At 32.5% G+C, this 13,055-nt stretch overlaps 1 protein-coding gene across 1 annotated transcript; it reads right to left on the bottom strand.

The window, feature by feature from the left end:
* Positions 1-5,999: 5,999 nt before the first annotated feature.
* LOC133185667 (fibrinogen C domain-containing protein 1-B-like) lies at positions 6,000-11,115 on the bottom strand. Its single transcript, XM_061320974.1, has 4 exons — positions 10,984-11,115; positions 10,114-10,210; positions 8,228-8,392; positions 6,000-6,247 (listed from the first exon to the last, which is right to left on the bottom strand). The coding sequence occupies exons 1-4, from the start codon at positions 11,008-11,010 to the stop codon at positions 6,000-6,002; spliced, it is 537 nt and encodes a 178-aa protein (XP_061176958.1). The 5' UTR covers positions 11,011-11,115.
* Between the last annotated feature and the right edge of the window lie 1,940 nt (positions 11,116-13,055).

Below are 13,055 nucleotides of genomic sequence, written 5' to 3' on the forward strand. Positions count from 1 at the left end.
ACCAGCACGAACACATGTCGCCATTATGGATTTGGATAAAAATTGTCATTACATTTTTTTTCTGTTTAAATTCGATTTCGATGTCAAAATCCGAGTTAACTTTAAAAAAAAAAGAAGATAAAGAGGATTCTCTATCAACAAATGTTGATAAATATAACTTCTTTTTTTTGTATTCCTTATTAGAATATAAAACTAATCCGTTTTTAAGGAAATTGAATGTCATGATTTATATCATTTTTTTAATGACGTATTTTATGCATGATTTCTTAAGCAAGCAAAGAAATTGTAACATAAGTAACAGTCAAGTGAGGGGAAGGCATAATTATTATGTTTTAATTCCACTTTACTCTCTGTCCTTTTAATTCATGCAAACATTCTGACTTTATTCCTGACAAAGAAAAAGATCGATGCTGCCATAATAAATGTGATATTTTAGGATCAGATCTGTTTGAGAACTTTTGTACAGAACGAAACCAAGTTTCGTTCAGATCTGCGTGAGAACTTTTGTAGAGAGCTGTAAGTATCTGTTGATCAGATGTAGTTGCTCTAGACACAATAAACTCATTCTGCTTATGCAATTCTTGTTGACTCTCTTTCTGGTTGGGAGGGATTTAATGTGTTCATTGAAAGAATTTAAAAAAAATGCTGCTTTGTGTGGTTTTGGACTTTGCTATCGGTGTATTGAGGAAATTTATCCCCGGAATCATCATTTCCGTCAATTACCCAGAGACAGTGTGCATCCCGGTGGAAGAAAATATTCACAGTTTTGATAAATTTAGCTGTGGGATAAATTCCCAAGTCCAGCTTTTATGTTGGCAACAGACCTAATCCATTGTTTTTATACTTAATCCAACTAATGATTTCTCCGAATTCCTGACCAATAGTGACCAGTGGATCAATACAGAGGTCTCACGACGGGCTTGACCTGCCAAATGGGAATGCTTACTCCTGTTAGACACCTGATCCCTTCTCTGGTGTATCTACGTGTCTGTTGTTTGATTTGTTCACGTTTCAGATTGTTTGAAGATTTATGAGATTGATCATTGTTCGTTATCTTCACCTTTTAATAACTTGAACCATTAACCTAGTGTGTTAAGAAGGAAGCAATGCACCCACTCGTCAAGTCCTATGAACTACCTGTAGTAGAGACTTACAGGTCTAGGTCTCCTCTACTAGTATATGTAATCACTTTTTCTACAATTTATCAAGATGCTAGTATACTCTGATATAACTAAACATTAGGTATATAGCAGTACATCAAAGTTTCCACTTGTCCTAGGGTATAACTAATTTAAGTGTCAAGTAGTCGTAATTATAAAGTATATCCAGATTTGGGCGTTCACGAGTCCAAAGGTTTAGCTAAATTTAGGCGTCCACTAGTCCAAAAGTATATAACTAGATTTAGGCGTCCACACTAGTCAAAAGGTATAACTAGATTTAAGTGTTCACTCGTCCGAAGGTATAACTAGATTTAGGCGTCCATTAGTCCGAAGGTATAACTAGATTTAAATCTCCAATTGTCCTACGGTTTAACTTGATATAGATATCCACTAGTCTTTAGCTATAACTAAATTAAGGTTTCCACTAGTCCCAAGGTATTACTACATTTAGTCGTCCACTAGTCCTAAGGTATTTTTAGATATAGGCCTCCACTAAGGAAAGGATTTAGGTCAGTAGTCTTGCCTTTGATGAAGGTCTCCACATATCCACTGATCGAACTTGAACAAAGTGCCCCTTAGTGCCCTGATTTATAGAGATTTGTAGCTGTCCACTCCGCCTTTAACTAGGTTTATTTTCCCCCTTGATTTAATGTAAAAAAATGATAGTATATGACTATAAATGTGATTAGCCCTTAAATGATCATTGACAAATAAATAATCCAAGGTAACAAGGTAAAACCAGAAAAAGACAACAACCCATATATTTATGATTTTATTATAAAAAAAGCACAACAATTAAGAACTTTACACTATAATTTGCGCTTAAGAAACAAATACTTTTTTTTACCTCCTAATACGTAACATGGGCTAGGTCAGAAGCATAAGAAATTTTATTAACAATGTTTCACTTTGTCGGAGGGAAAACACAGAGACCTAAAGAGCAAGAATTTGTTTGAATAAAGGAAGAAAAAAAAAATAACCATTGGTGGACAAGGGAAAAATTTCCTGTGATATTTTACGCTGAAATCCACAATTCAGAACAGCTTTCCGTAACAGTTTAAAACATATTTTCTCTGTGTGTCTGTTTTCTGTTCCGTCAAAATGGCCGAGTTCTTTAAAATGAACTGTTCTAGTTTGTTTATAAAACGTCAACTTGTTTCAAAAGCATTTATCAGATATAAAACCTTGTAGTCAGTTTTTCCTTACTGTGTATTAGTAGATTTTGCGTGTGTTCTTCAATAGAAGATATTTCCTTCATTTATTAATAGTTATTACAAATCAACTTTAGAAACACAGTTAATTTCGTCGCCCGCGTGGCGCAGTGGTTAGAGCGTCTGCTTTAGAGTTGCGGAGTAAGGAGTTGATCATTACATCGCGGGTTCGAATCCCACTGTGGGACGTGGAGACCAGCCCTTCGGATAAGACAGTATATAAACCGAGGTTCCGTGTCGCAGTAGGTGCTGGCACGAAAAAAATCCTTCACTGCTCAATGGCCATAAGTGCCGAGTATATGACAAAAATTTGCAGCTCTCCACCAGCAAGTGGTGGCGTCTCCGTATGAAGAGGGACGATAAACAACAAACAAACAAACAGTTAATTTCTTACTTTTTACTGATCCCACCTCTTGTACATGTATTTCCAGGGGTCCGTGTTTTCCCCCTGTTTACGATTTGTTTTATTTACAGTACATGTATTTATGAAGTTGAACACTGTTCGTTATCTTTACCTTTAATATTTACTGCAAAAAATGAAAAAAAAAAATTTGAATTTTTAAACCGAAATGAACACAGTCCTTTTACGCATTACAAAATCTGATCTGCACTACAATATGTTTTATAACTGACATATCGCAGTCTGTAATACATACATGTATACAAAAAATTGCACAGTATAATCTGCACAACATTGTTTTAATAACTGACACATTACAAAATCTATTTTGTACTACATTAGGGCCCTGTCACACCAAGCTGCGTCTTAGTACTAAATTATTGATAGTTTTATTGTTAAAATCCTTCCTTTTTCAATTATGTCAATTCAGTTGTGTTTTTATCTTTTCTTTGATTTTATTATGAATTTAAAAAAAATAAAACACACTGAAAAGTTGTTATAAAATTTAAGTAATTCCACTGCAACTCCACTGAAACAAGAGAACAAGTTCTGGTGTAATTTTTACTCCCCAATTCTACTACCATGCTCCTGGTCAGGAGTGCAACAAACACGTAAGAATTATTGCTGATCAAATATGAGGCCATTGCTTTTGTTTTGTGACCTGACTGACAACGCTCTAACAACGCAGTGAAAGTGCATTGTGATCGCCAACGGACGCGGTAGAAACGCCAAGGGAGCGCAGTGATCGCAGTGACAACTCTTAGTGGTCGATGTGTAATCGCAGTCAAAAAAATTACAAGACGATTAATCTCATTAGAAGCGCCGTAAAAGTGCAATAGAAAACGCAGTGACATCTCCAAGGACTCTGCAAGGTCTCCGTGGAAGCGCAGTTTACAATCACTGCGTTCATGCTGCAATCATGTGCGTCTGCACGGCGTACGTACGGAGCTTCCACTGCGTTGCTGGAGATCTCACCGCGCTGCTACAGCGGTCATACTACGTTTTTACTGCGTTTTTATTAGACCGCGATCACACGGCGCGTACTTTGTGTTTGTCCAAAGTGCGTGCCGTCCCAAGGCGTTCTAGGAGACCTTACGCGACCCTACCGCGTTCATTGGAGATCTCGCCGCGTTATCACGGCGCTGTAGGAGAATCTACTGCGCTCGCCTCGGCGTTTTGCATTTTTTATTGACGCCGTGCTATCGCCGTGAGGACGCAGTACCGGTGTGACAGGGTTTTTAATCTGATATTGTAACAGTGACTAATTTTCAAAGTCTTATTTGTACTACATTAATGTCGTATTGTAACAGTGACTGATTACAAACTCTTATTTGTACTACATTAATATAGTATTCTAACAGTGACTGATTACAAACTCTTATTTGTACAACATTTGATGAATCACTGTCTATTCTGCAGGGTATACCAAGGCATTGACAGTTGGAAATGTGGATAATTTGCCTATTAGACAAAGTCCTTTATAGTTAAATATCCCACGTTTCCTACTGTAGTTAGTGTCCCTGGCATTCCCAACAGACAGTGTTTCCTCATATTTACATTTATATATCAAATAAATATGTAAAAATAAATAAACTAGAGGGTTCCAAGGAAATCATGTGTCGACTGCTTTAGCATCATTAAAAACATTAATTAAACAAAAGGGTGGTCATCTTCTTTATTGTAATATTATACTAGCATTATAGAAAAGAAAAAAAAAATCCACGGATTCTAAAACAGCAATTAGTAATATTTATCATAAAAGATACACTCATGTCAGTAGGTTATAAACATGTTTATAAACACTATTTAGCAAAACCATACCTCTCAGAATTCGTAATATAACAACGGTTTAGGGTATTCCTGAAAATAGGCCAAAGGAGAAGGTTATTTGGACTGTAAAGCTGATATTTTTTCAACATGTTTTATGACAAGCAGTGCACCTGCCAAATAGTATGAAGTACCCCGTAAAAGTCACAGTATATGTGTAAATCGGCACTAAGGTGCATTTTGAAAAGTCGGTCAAAGGTCAAGTTCAAAGGCCACTTTTGTATTTTACAAAAGCCATTCTTTCAAGCAGGACATGAGCCAAATATCAACCCACTACTTTAAACAGTTCATAAGATATTAGATATGACAGACGGACAGACGAAGTGTCGGTCTGCTCTGCAGGCGACACAAAAATAATTTGGAATACACGAGGCATTCCATATTAATTTCCATACTCCCCGTCTGCTGACGTCAGACACAATGTTAGCCCGGGAAATTTGACCTTTCACTTGTTGAAATTGTGATTCAATTGTATATATCGTTTTATCACTGACACATTTCTTCGAATCATCTATACTACATTGTTTTATCATTGACGCATTATAAAGTCTAATTTGTTATAGCATCGGTATAAAAGTTAAAGATATACCTCTTGCGCCTTCCAACCTTTCATATCCATGTAACAGTATTACTTGGATCATATTTTACAATTCCAGCAAATGGATAAAGCAAGTTCAAAAGTAACAGCCTGTGTCTGTTCTTATAAGCCCCCCCCCCCCTCTCCACCTAATATCCAGGGAAGTAACCAGCACTAATTTTAGTTTTGAGTACAATCTTTCACCTTTCATATATCTTAAATATTTTTATGTAACATAACAGTAATGAAAATTCTTTATAAATTTGAGACAATCTTTATCACTTGAGAACTTGCATTTTAGACTTTGACTTTCGTTAACAAATGATAAACAAGTTCAGAAAGCACTCGGTTATTCTTCACTTTTTCTAAAAATATTCTCATGACCAGTGAGATATTACCTTAGTGTTGGTATTATCGTTGGTATTTCTTAAATTATTCCAATATCGGTCTAATTATAATCAACCAAGAAAATTTGATACATTAAATAGAAAAAAACCTTCTTAAATAATTATTATTAAATAATTAAAAAATTAAAGATTTAGATTCCATCTAATCTATTCTAAATGTACAAATTGTCATAAATATAACTCAGGAGCTACGCTCTCTCGTGTCATTATGACCACGCCAATCTGGTATCTGCACCTAACCAACAATATTTTACTTTCATGTAAATTACTTTAATTTAATTTGTCGAGAAACATTTGTTATGAAACACGGCTACCCTCTGACGTATGAACCACGCTCTCCAGCGAAATAGAAGTCAGCAATAGTCAACATTCAGTACAATTTCATTAAAAATAATTTAGGATTGATGATACATAAACCTAATTTTTGTATCTAATCATCATCACAGTCTGTTTTAACGCTTCAGTTGTTTGTTTCCAGTGATACCATATCGTGTATTTCCAACCAGACACTGCAGACTGTGCGTACTCTCCATTAAGGTTTCCATATGCACACCAGTTGTACCACCAGGCTCCGTGTCGTGATACAGCACAGTTACCACTATTCTCTTCATTGTCCTGATCTTTAGTGGTAAATTTCATTCCATTGTTATACGCCAAACTGTCACCTGTAACAGAATATTGATAACATCAAAGTGTTATTGTGTTATAAAATATTTATCATAACACAGTAACCGCCACTATAGTTATCATTGTCCATGTCTTTAGAGGTATATGTTATACCATGTAATAATTTACCCTATGATATTGATAATATATATATGTATGATATTTTTTCATAACAACAAGAAAGCAATATCTAAAATATGATTGATGTGTGTACCGTGTATATGTTAATGTAAATCATATACGGTACCAATTTTGATGCACCAGATGCGCATTTAGACAAATTATGTCTCTTCAGTGATGCTCAAGCCGAAAAGTTGGGAATCCAAAATTTAAATAAAAAGAATTGGAAGAGCTGAAAAAATTGCCAAAGCCTGGAGCCAAATACGTCGAAGGATCAGAGCTATGCATGAGGGAGATAATCCTTAATTTTGAAATAAATTTCGAAATATTACCACTAAATATTAATTTGAAACTTGGTTCCATAATGTTTCTGTAAACCACTTATTCGTATTTTCGATAAATTCTTTGTGGTCAGTAACGTCTTCGTATAAGCATCATTCAGAGAAAGGATATTTGCGATGATTTACTTGTTATCAATGGTGAGAGGAAGAAGTTACTATCCCTGAGAAATTTTTAAAATATAGATAGTTAAAAATGATGTACTTTTCAAAGACAAAATGTATTTTTTACTAATAGTAAATTAAAATTGGACATTGGATATGTTGTAAAGAACGATAACTTGATTGCAACAGTGAGTATTTTTTACCAAAAAAAAATTCATATAAAATCTAGTGCTAATTAATACAAGCACGTAGTATCACGTTAATCTGAGCTTTTAAATGACTTTCAGGATGTTATTCCAGATTTTTAATACGATTTTGTCGATGTTTTAAAATTAAATTGTGAGTAAAGATATCATAGTGCCTTGTGTTCAGTGGCATCTTAAATTTATCGAAAATAAAAGATAACGGTTAAAACATCTGAGCTCATGATTCAGTGGCCAAGAGAGTATGGCAAGCAAACAGAAGGATGCTATTTCAAATCCAACCTGTTTGTACTGTGTTGTGTCCTTGCATAAGATAGCTTTATGCATTAAATTGTTTCAGATCACACGAAAATGGGCAAAGGCTAACACTAGGAGTAAACTTGCGATGCTGTCTCATCCAAGAGAAGTCAATGACTTTCAGCCACTAATTGGGTAAGCGAGCCTTAGAGCTCCATGGCATGGGAAGGATTTAAATCAGCTTTAAAAGATCTAGTATGTGTAGAAGAACTTGTATATTCGCAAAAATGAAAATTATAAATACCCTATGTCTCTATGTACTTCAATAAGTATACATGCTCTGCATTCTAAGATCATAATTCATAAATGCTAGTTTGTCTTCTTTCTTGCTGTAACGTCAAGCACTTGAAAATACATGTACGAGGAATTTGACAGTTTAAGTTTCAGTAAATGTTTGCTTGTCAGATTATTTTTGTAAGTTCCTCACACCCATTTTGAAAGAGTTTCGTATTTTTTCTTTTTTCTTGTTTTTTTTCCTGATTGACACGGTAGCTCAGTTCCGTGATCGGAAGGTCGTGTGTTCGAATCAAGGCCGCGACTCACCAAAGTCAATAAAAAAATAGCTATCAGCTGTTCCTTCGCCAAGCGCTCGGCACTTTGAAGTAAAAATTGCGGGTGTTACGTATGAGACCTTAAAAACCGAGGCCCCGTGTCACGGTAGGCGTTGGCAAAATAAAGAACCCTCACTGCTCAATGGCCCTGAGTGCCGAGTAAAGGTCTAAATTTGAAGCCCTTTACCGGTATATGGTGATGTCTCTATATGAGTTTCTCGAACGAAATGTAAAACAACATACAATTAATCAATTGATTTTTTGGTTCTTTTTCTGCTTGTCCGATTTTTGGGGTGGTCCCCCACATTTGCCACGGGTCTGTACAATACCTTGATCCTACTACATTGGCGGATCCCACTACTCACCCGCCGTTCCCTTGTATCCAGATACTGTAAGTGTATATTTATTGTTTTCATCTCCGATGTAAAATGTGGTATACACAGCATAGGCCTGTTCTCCATTATGTCTTTGGAGATCAATTCGGAGTTCTTGGTGTTTATCCCTTGTTAAGGCGTGGATTGCGTCATTCCCTATATCATTTAATAATGTTATATATATATATATATATATATATATATATATATATATATATATATATATATATATATATATATATATATATATATATATATATATATATATATATATATAAAACATTATTAATGTAATTGTGACCTTGAAGGTCACAAATGGGAGGACATGACAGTAGTGGTTATTGACCATAATCCGAATTGAACCAATGCCCAGACAAAAAACAAGGAAAAGTTCTGGATGCACAGACTGAAGTCATTCTGCCCTTATGGTATCAACAAACTAAATGACTTCAATAGGATGAACGTGAACTAGACCCAATTCCTGATTGTAACAAACAAGTTTATTCTCTCTTTATTTTGTTAACTTTACCGTTAATTCGCATTATCAATTCTGGAACAACCTACACACAGATTTATTGCTTACATTTTTGTTTATTATTTCTTTTTTCCGATAAACAGTCCTAAAAACATTTCCAAATGTATAATGCATCCAAATTCATATTGTAAAATTTCCCTTCTATATTAACTTTCTTTGTTTTGTTTTTTTATCATATATAGTTACTCTATTTTGAGAGAATAAGACAGTGAACGATTTACTACATGGTCGTAATTAATTAGCGATAATTAATTCGTTCAATTATGTAAAAAGCACTTCACCAGATTACACCCGAGAGACCGGACGTATTTCATAGCGGTCCGAATTTCTTTTTTTTACGACTGCTTATAAACTTCAATTAGATATGTAACAATGTAAATACATATTGTTTGGTAGTTTTGTAGTAGTGCTAGTTGTTTTTTGTTTTTCTGTTTCCTTTGTTTTTATGAATTTCTTCTTTGTCCTGAGGAGACAGGGCATCCCGAAAATTTGACAATTTCTATTGTTCGTGTCGTTGGTCATTTCTAGTGCTTTATATAAATATTTCAAAATAAATAAAATAAATATATAAATATTTATATAAATTTCCATCCTTGACCTTGTATCTTCTTAGTAGATCCGACACTTAGGATATACAGTGGTGTTGTTTTTCTCAGTGCTTTCTATATATATATATATATATATATATATATATATATATATATATATATATATATATATATATATATATATATATATATATATATATATATATATATATATATATATATATATATATATATATATATATATATATATATATATATATATATATATATAAAGCACTAAAAATGACCAACGACACGAACAGTCAAAATTGTCAAATTTTCGGGACGACCTGTCCCTTCCTCAGGACAAAGAAAAAAGTTAAGAAGTCATAAAAAAAGGAAACAGAGAAACAAATTAAAAACAACTAGCACTACTACTAAACTACCAAACACTAAATATTTACAGTGTTACATGTTTAATTTGAAGCTTATAAACAGTCGTGAAGAAAGAAATCCGGAGCGCTATGAATTGCGTCCGGTCTATTGGGTGTACTCTGGTGAAATATATATATATATATATATATATATATTAGAAATAACACGGAGTGTAATGACCATGACTACATTGTTTAATGGTTAGAATGTCCTCATGTTTTGTAAATAGTGCTTTGGTTAACATTTTTTAAACATTAGGTGCTTGTCGTCGACTCTTGATAATATCAGTTGGTTATATCATACTTTTCATACGAAAAGTCTGCTTTTGATATGAAAATTCATGTCATTCAAGTTACATAAAATAAATCATAAGATAATACCTATCCAATAGTTTTTAGTGGCATTCCCAAAGCCCTCTTTATACTCAATCCATGTCCTGTAAAAATCCAAGTCACCATTCTCTCGTTTCTGAATCACCTGTAAATACTCGATATTATATAATATTAATGTATAATTATACTGAGCAACATGTAGCGGATGTGACTGGTTGACACTGGATGCTTACTCCTCCATGGATCCTGATCCCACCTCTAATGTTTTTTGAGGTACTTGTTAGCTCTGCTCCTGATTTGTAGTGTTTCAATTGAATTTTTATTACTGTTATGTTATCTCCATATTTTAATTTTGTAATAATAAAGAAATCCGGATCACTTTTTTATATTCTTCTTTTTTATTTGTAAAATTTCAAACGAGAGTATATGCCAATGTGTACTATTTAGTTATATAGAGGAGGTATTGGACAAAACTGCGTAATTTAAAATTGTTTGAACATCAATAATTCTCAATGTGTAAAACGGTTTAGAAACATAATTATTCCAAATCAAGAACGTGTGGGTAGTTTCTTTGTTTTTCTTTGCCTGTGAGTACAGTAAAATCTCAGAATTGCAAATTAAAATTCTACTGTCTATTGCTATGTTAGGATTCATTCCTTAATGTTTTGCTAATGATATTATTAAGAAAAGTGGTGGTCTTTCGATTGCGATTCCTTATTTGGGTGCTCAAGTTGCAGGGCAGGTTTCACGTCACATAGCCATAATGTCAAATAATAAAGATTTGTTTTAATTTGTTTTCATGATAAGCTCTAACATCTGTACCTGTCGTAGATTTTCTACAGTTAAAGTTGAAATGTCTAATAAAACGAAATCTTAACGAGAATTCAGTAATCGTTCAAAAATAAGAACACTACTCACCGTCCATCCTCCCTCATCTGTCGTCATGTCACAGAAGACCTCTCTCCGGGTGTCAGCATAAATAACATACACTCCATCTTGTCCTTTCTTGCTTGGGTCTCTTTTCACAATATCTGAACAGTCTTTGTATATTTTTTCTATTCAATTAAAAAAAAATGTAAAAGAAATTCAATAATTAATTTCATTAAACTTGCTATTTGTTTCACATGTTTTAAAACATATAATTCAATGGAGATTTATAGATTTATTGACTATTTGTTCATTTATGAGCAAATGCTCTTTTAACCTAAATATTTTCTTTCTGTACATTTAAAATATTTTCACAGAAACTGAAGGGTTAGTAGTTACAATCTGGAGAATAAAATATCTTTTCATAAGTCATGGTGAATTAAAATGTTAAATAAGAATTAATGAGAAGTCTATCAGGATTAACAATTTTGATTGAAACGAAAATTACGAATATTTGGAGAATAAAATGTTATAAATTCATTGACATTGACAAAACCATTCCCCTCAAACCCCCACCCAAAAACTAATGAAGGTTTTTTGCTATTTTTTCTCTCGGTATGTCTTCAATATTCAAATAAATAGCTAAAAATAATTTGAAGATAACAATTATTTTGGAAAGTCTTGATGAGTCTATGTTATACACATGCAAATACATCATTCAGTGTAAAAATGTGTATGAAAGAAAAACTGATTTGATTTATAGGAATGCATGTCAAGGGTTACAGAGTAAATACAACTAATTTTAATCTTAGATATTCATTTTCCAGCTCCTATATATCTTTTGAAAACCGATTATTGTTTAGTAATGATATTCGGTTTTTAAAGTACATGAAATATGCATAATATATTTCAAAGCAAGTGTCGAAGGTAATATTTTTAAAGGCAAGGTGATAAACAAACTGATATCCATCGCTAGGCAGAGCTCTGCCATTCAGTCACCTCTCAGTAGACATTCAGTCACCTTTCAGTTAACTGAATTGCAGAGATCATCCTGTGTATGTTTTTTGTCTGCATTGTCGTAACCAAAATTCCTGTATAAACAAAGTATTTTATTTTTTAAATTTGAGAGCTTAATGCTTTTTCACTGTATATATATATATATATATATATATATATATATATATATATATATATATATATATATATATATATATATATATATATATATATATATATATATATATATATATATATATATATAAACTAAGTATATTTTTTATTTTCTTCTTAACTAACCTATCTTGATTAATTTGATAAATTAAATATTATGTAAAAATGAAATGGGGAATGTCAGAACATGTGTTATGTAAACAAAAGCTTGCATTCTTTAACACAAACAAACATATTATCATCTTAGCTCTAAATCTTTTTTAAAAGATTTTCCTGCGAAGGAAAATCGAATTCAATTACAGACTGGCTTAAGAGTTATGTTTCGTTAAAGATACTTTAATCGCATTAAGACTAGAAATTACCAAAGAAAATACTAGTGGTAGACAAATAATAACTGTTAGTTACAAGGCTGGGGTCAATTACTTTGAAATATGTAATTAAATACCTTCAAATACATTAATGCTTTTGTCAATTACTTAAAATTAAATTACATGTACAATTGATTTTTACAAATGTAATTGATTTATCTCAATTACTTCGAAGAATATAATTAAATAGATTTCAATTAATTCAGTTTGATTTTACAAATTCTTGAAAAACAAATATTTGAAATTTTAAAATTTTGATTTGTGTAAATTTTAGGTAGGGGTATAGTTAAAATAAATAACATCAGGTGCCTGTGTTTGTGTGTTTCATCAACACAAGAACTATTCTTATATAAGATGTTTCGTAAAAGAAGAAAACAGAATAAATTCTTTCCAATTATTATTAAATTATCCATTTTTATTGATTTTTTTTTTAAATTTGAATGTTTTAATTGTTTTAATTATAAGCATGTGTACAGGAAATTGCAGCTAAAATAATTAGTCATTGCCTTCAAAAATATGATTATTAGACAATATCGATACTCTCAAATCAAAAAGCTTTTTACTACATAGTTTGACAACATCCCT

Source organism: Saccostrea echinata, unplaced genomic scaffold (assembly GCF_033153115.1).
Source record: "Saccostrea echinata isolate AGI-Se365-2 ecotype Australia unplaced genomic scaffold, CSIRO_AGI_Sech_v1 ptg000012l, whole genome shotgun sequence".
Taxonomy (NCBI): Eukaryota; Metazoa; Mollusca; class Bivalvia; order Ostreida; family Ostreidae; genus Saccostrea; species Saccostrea echinata.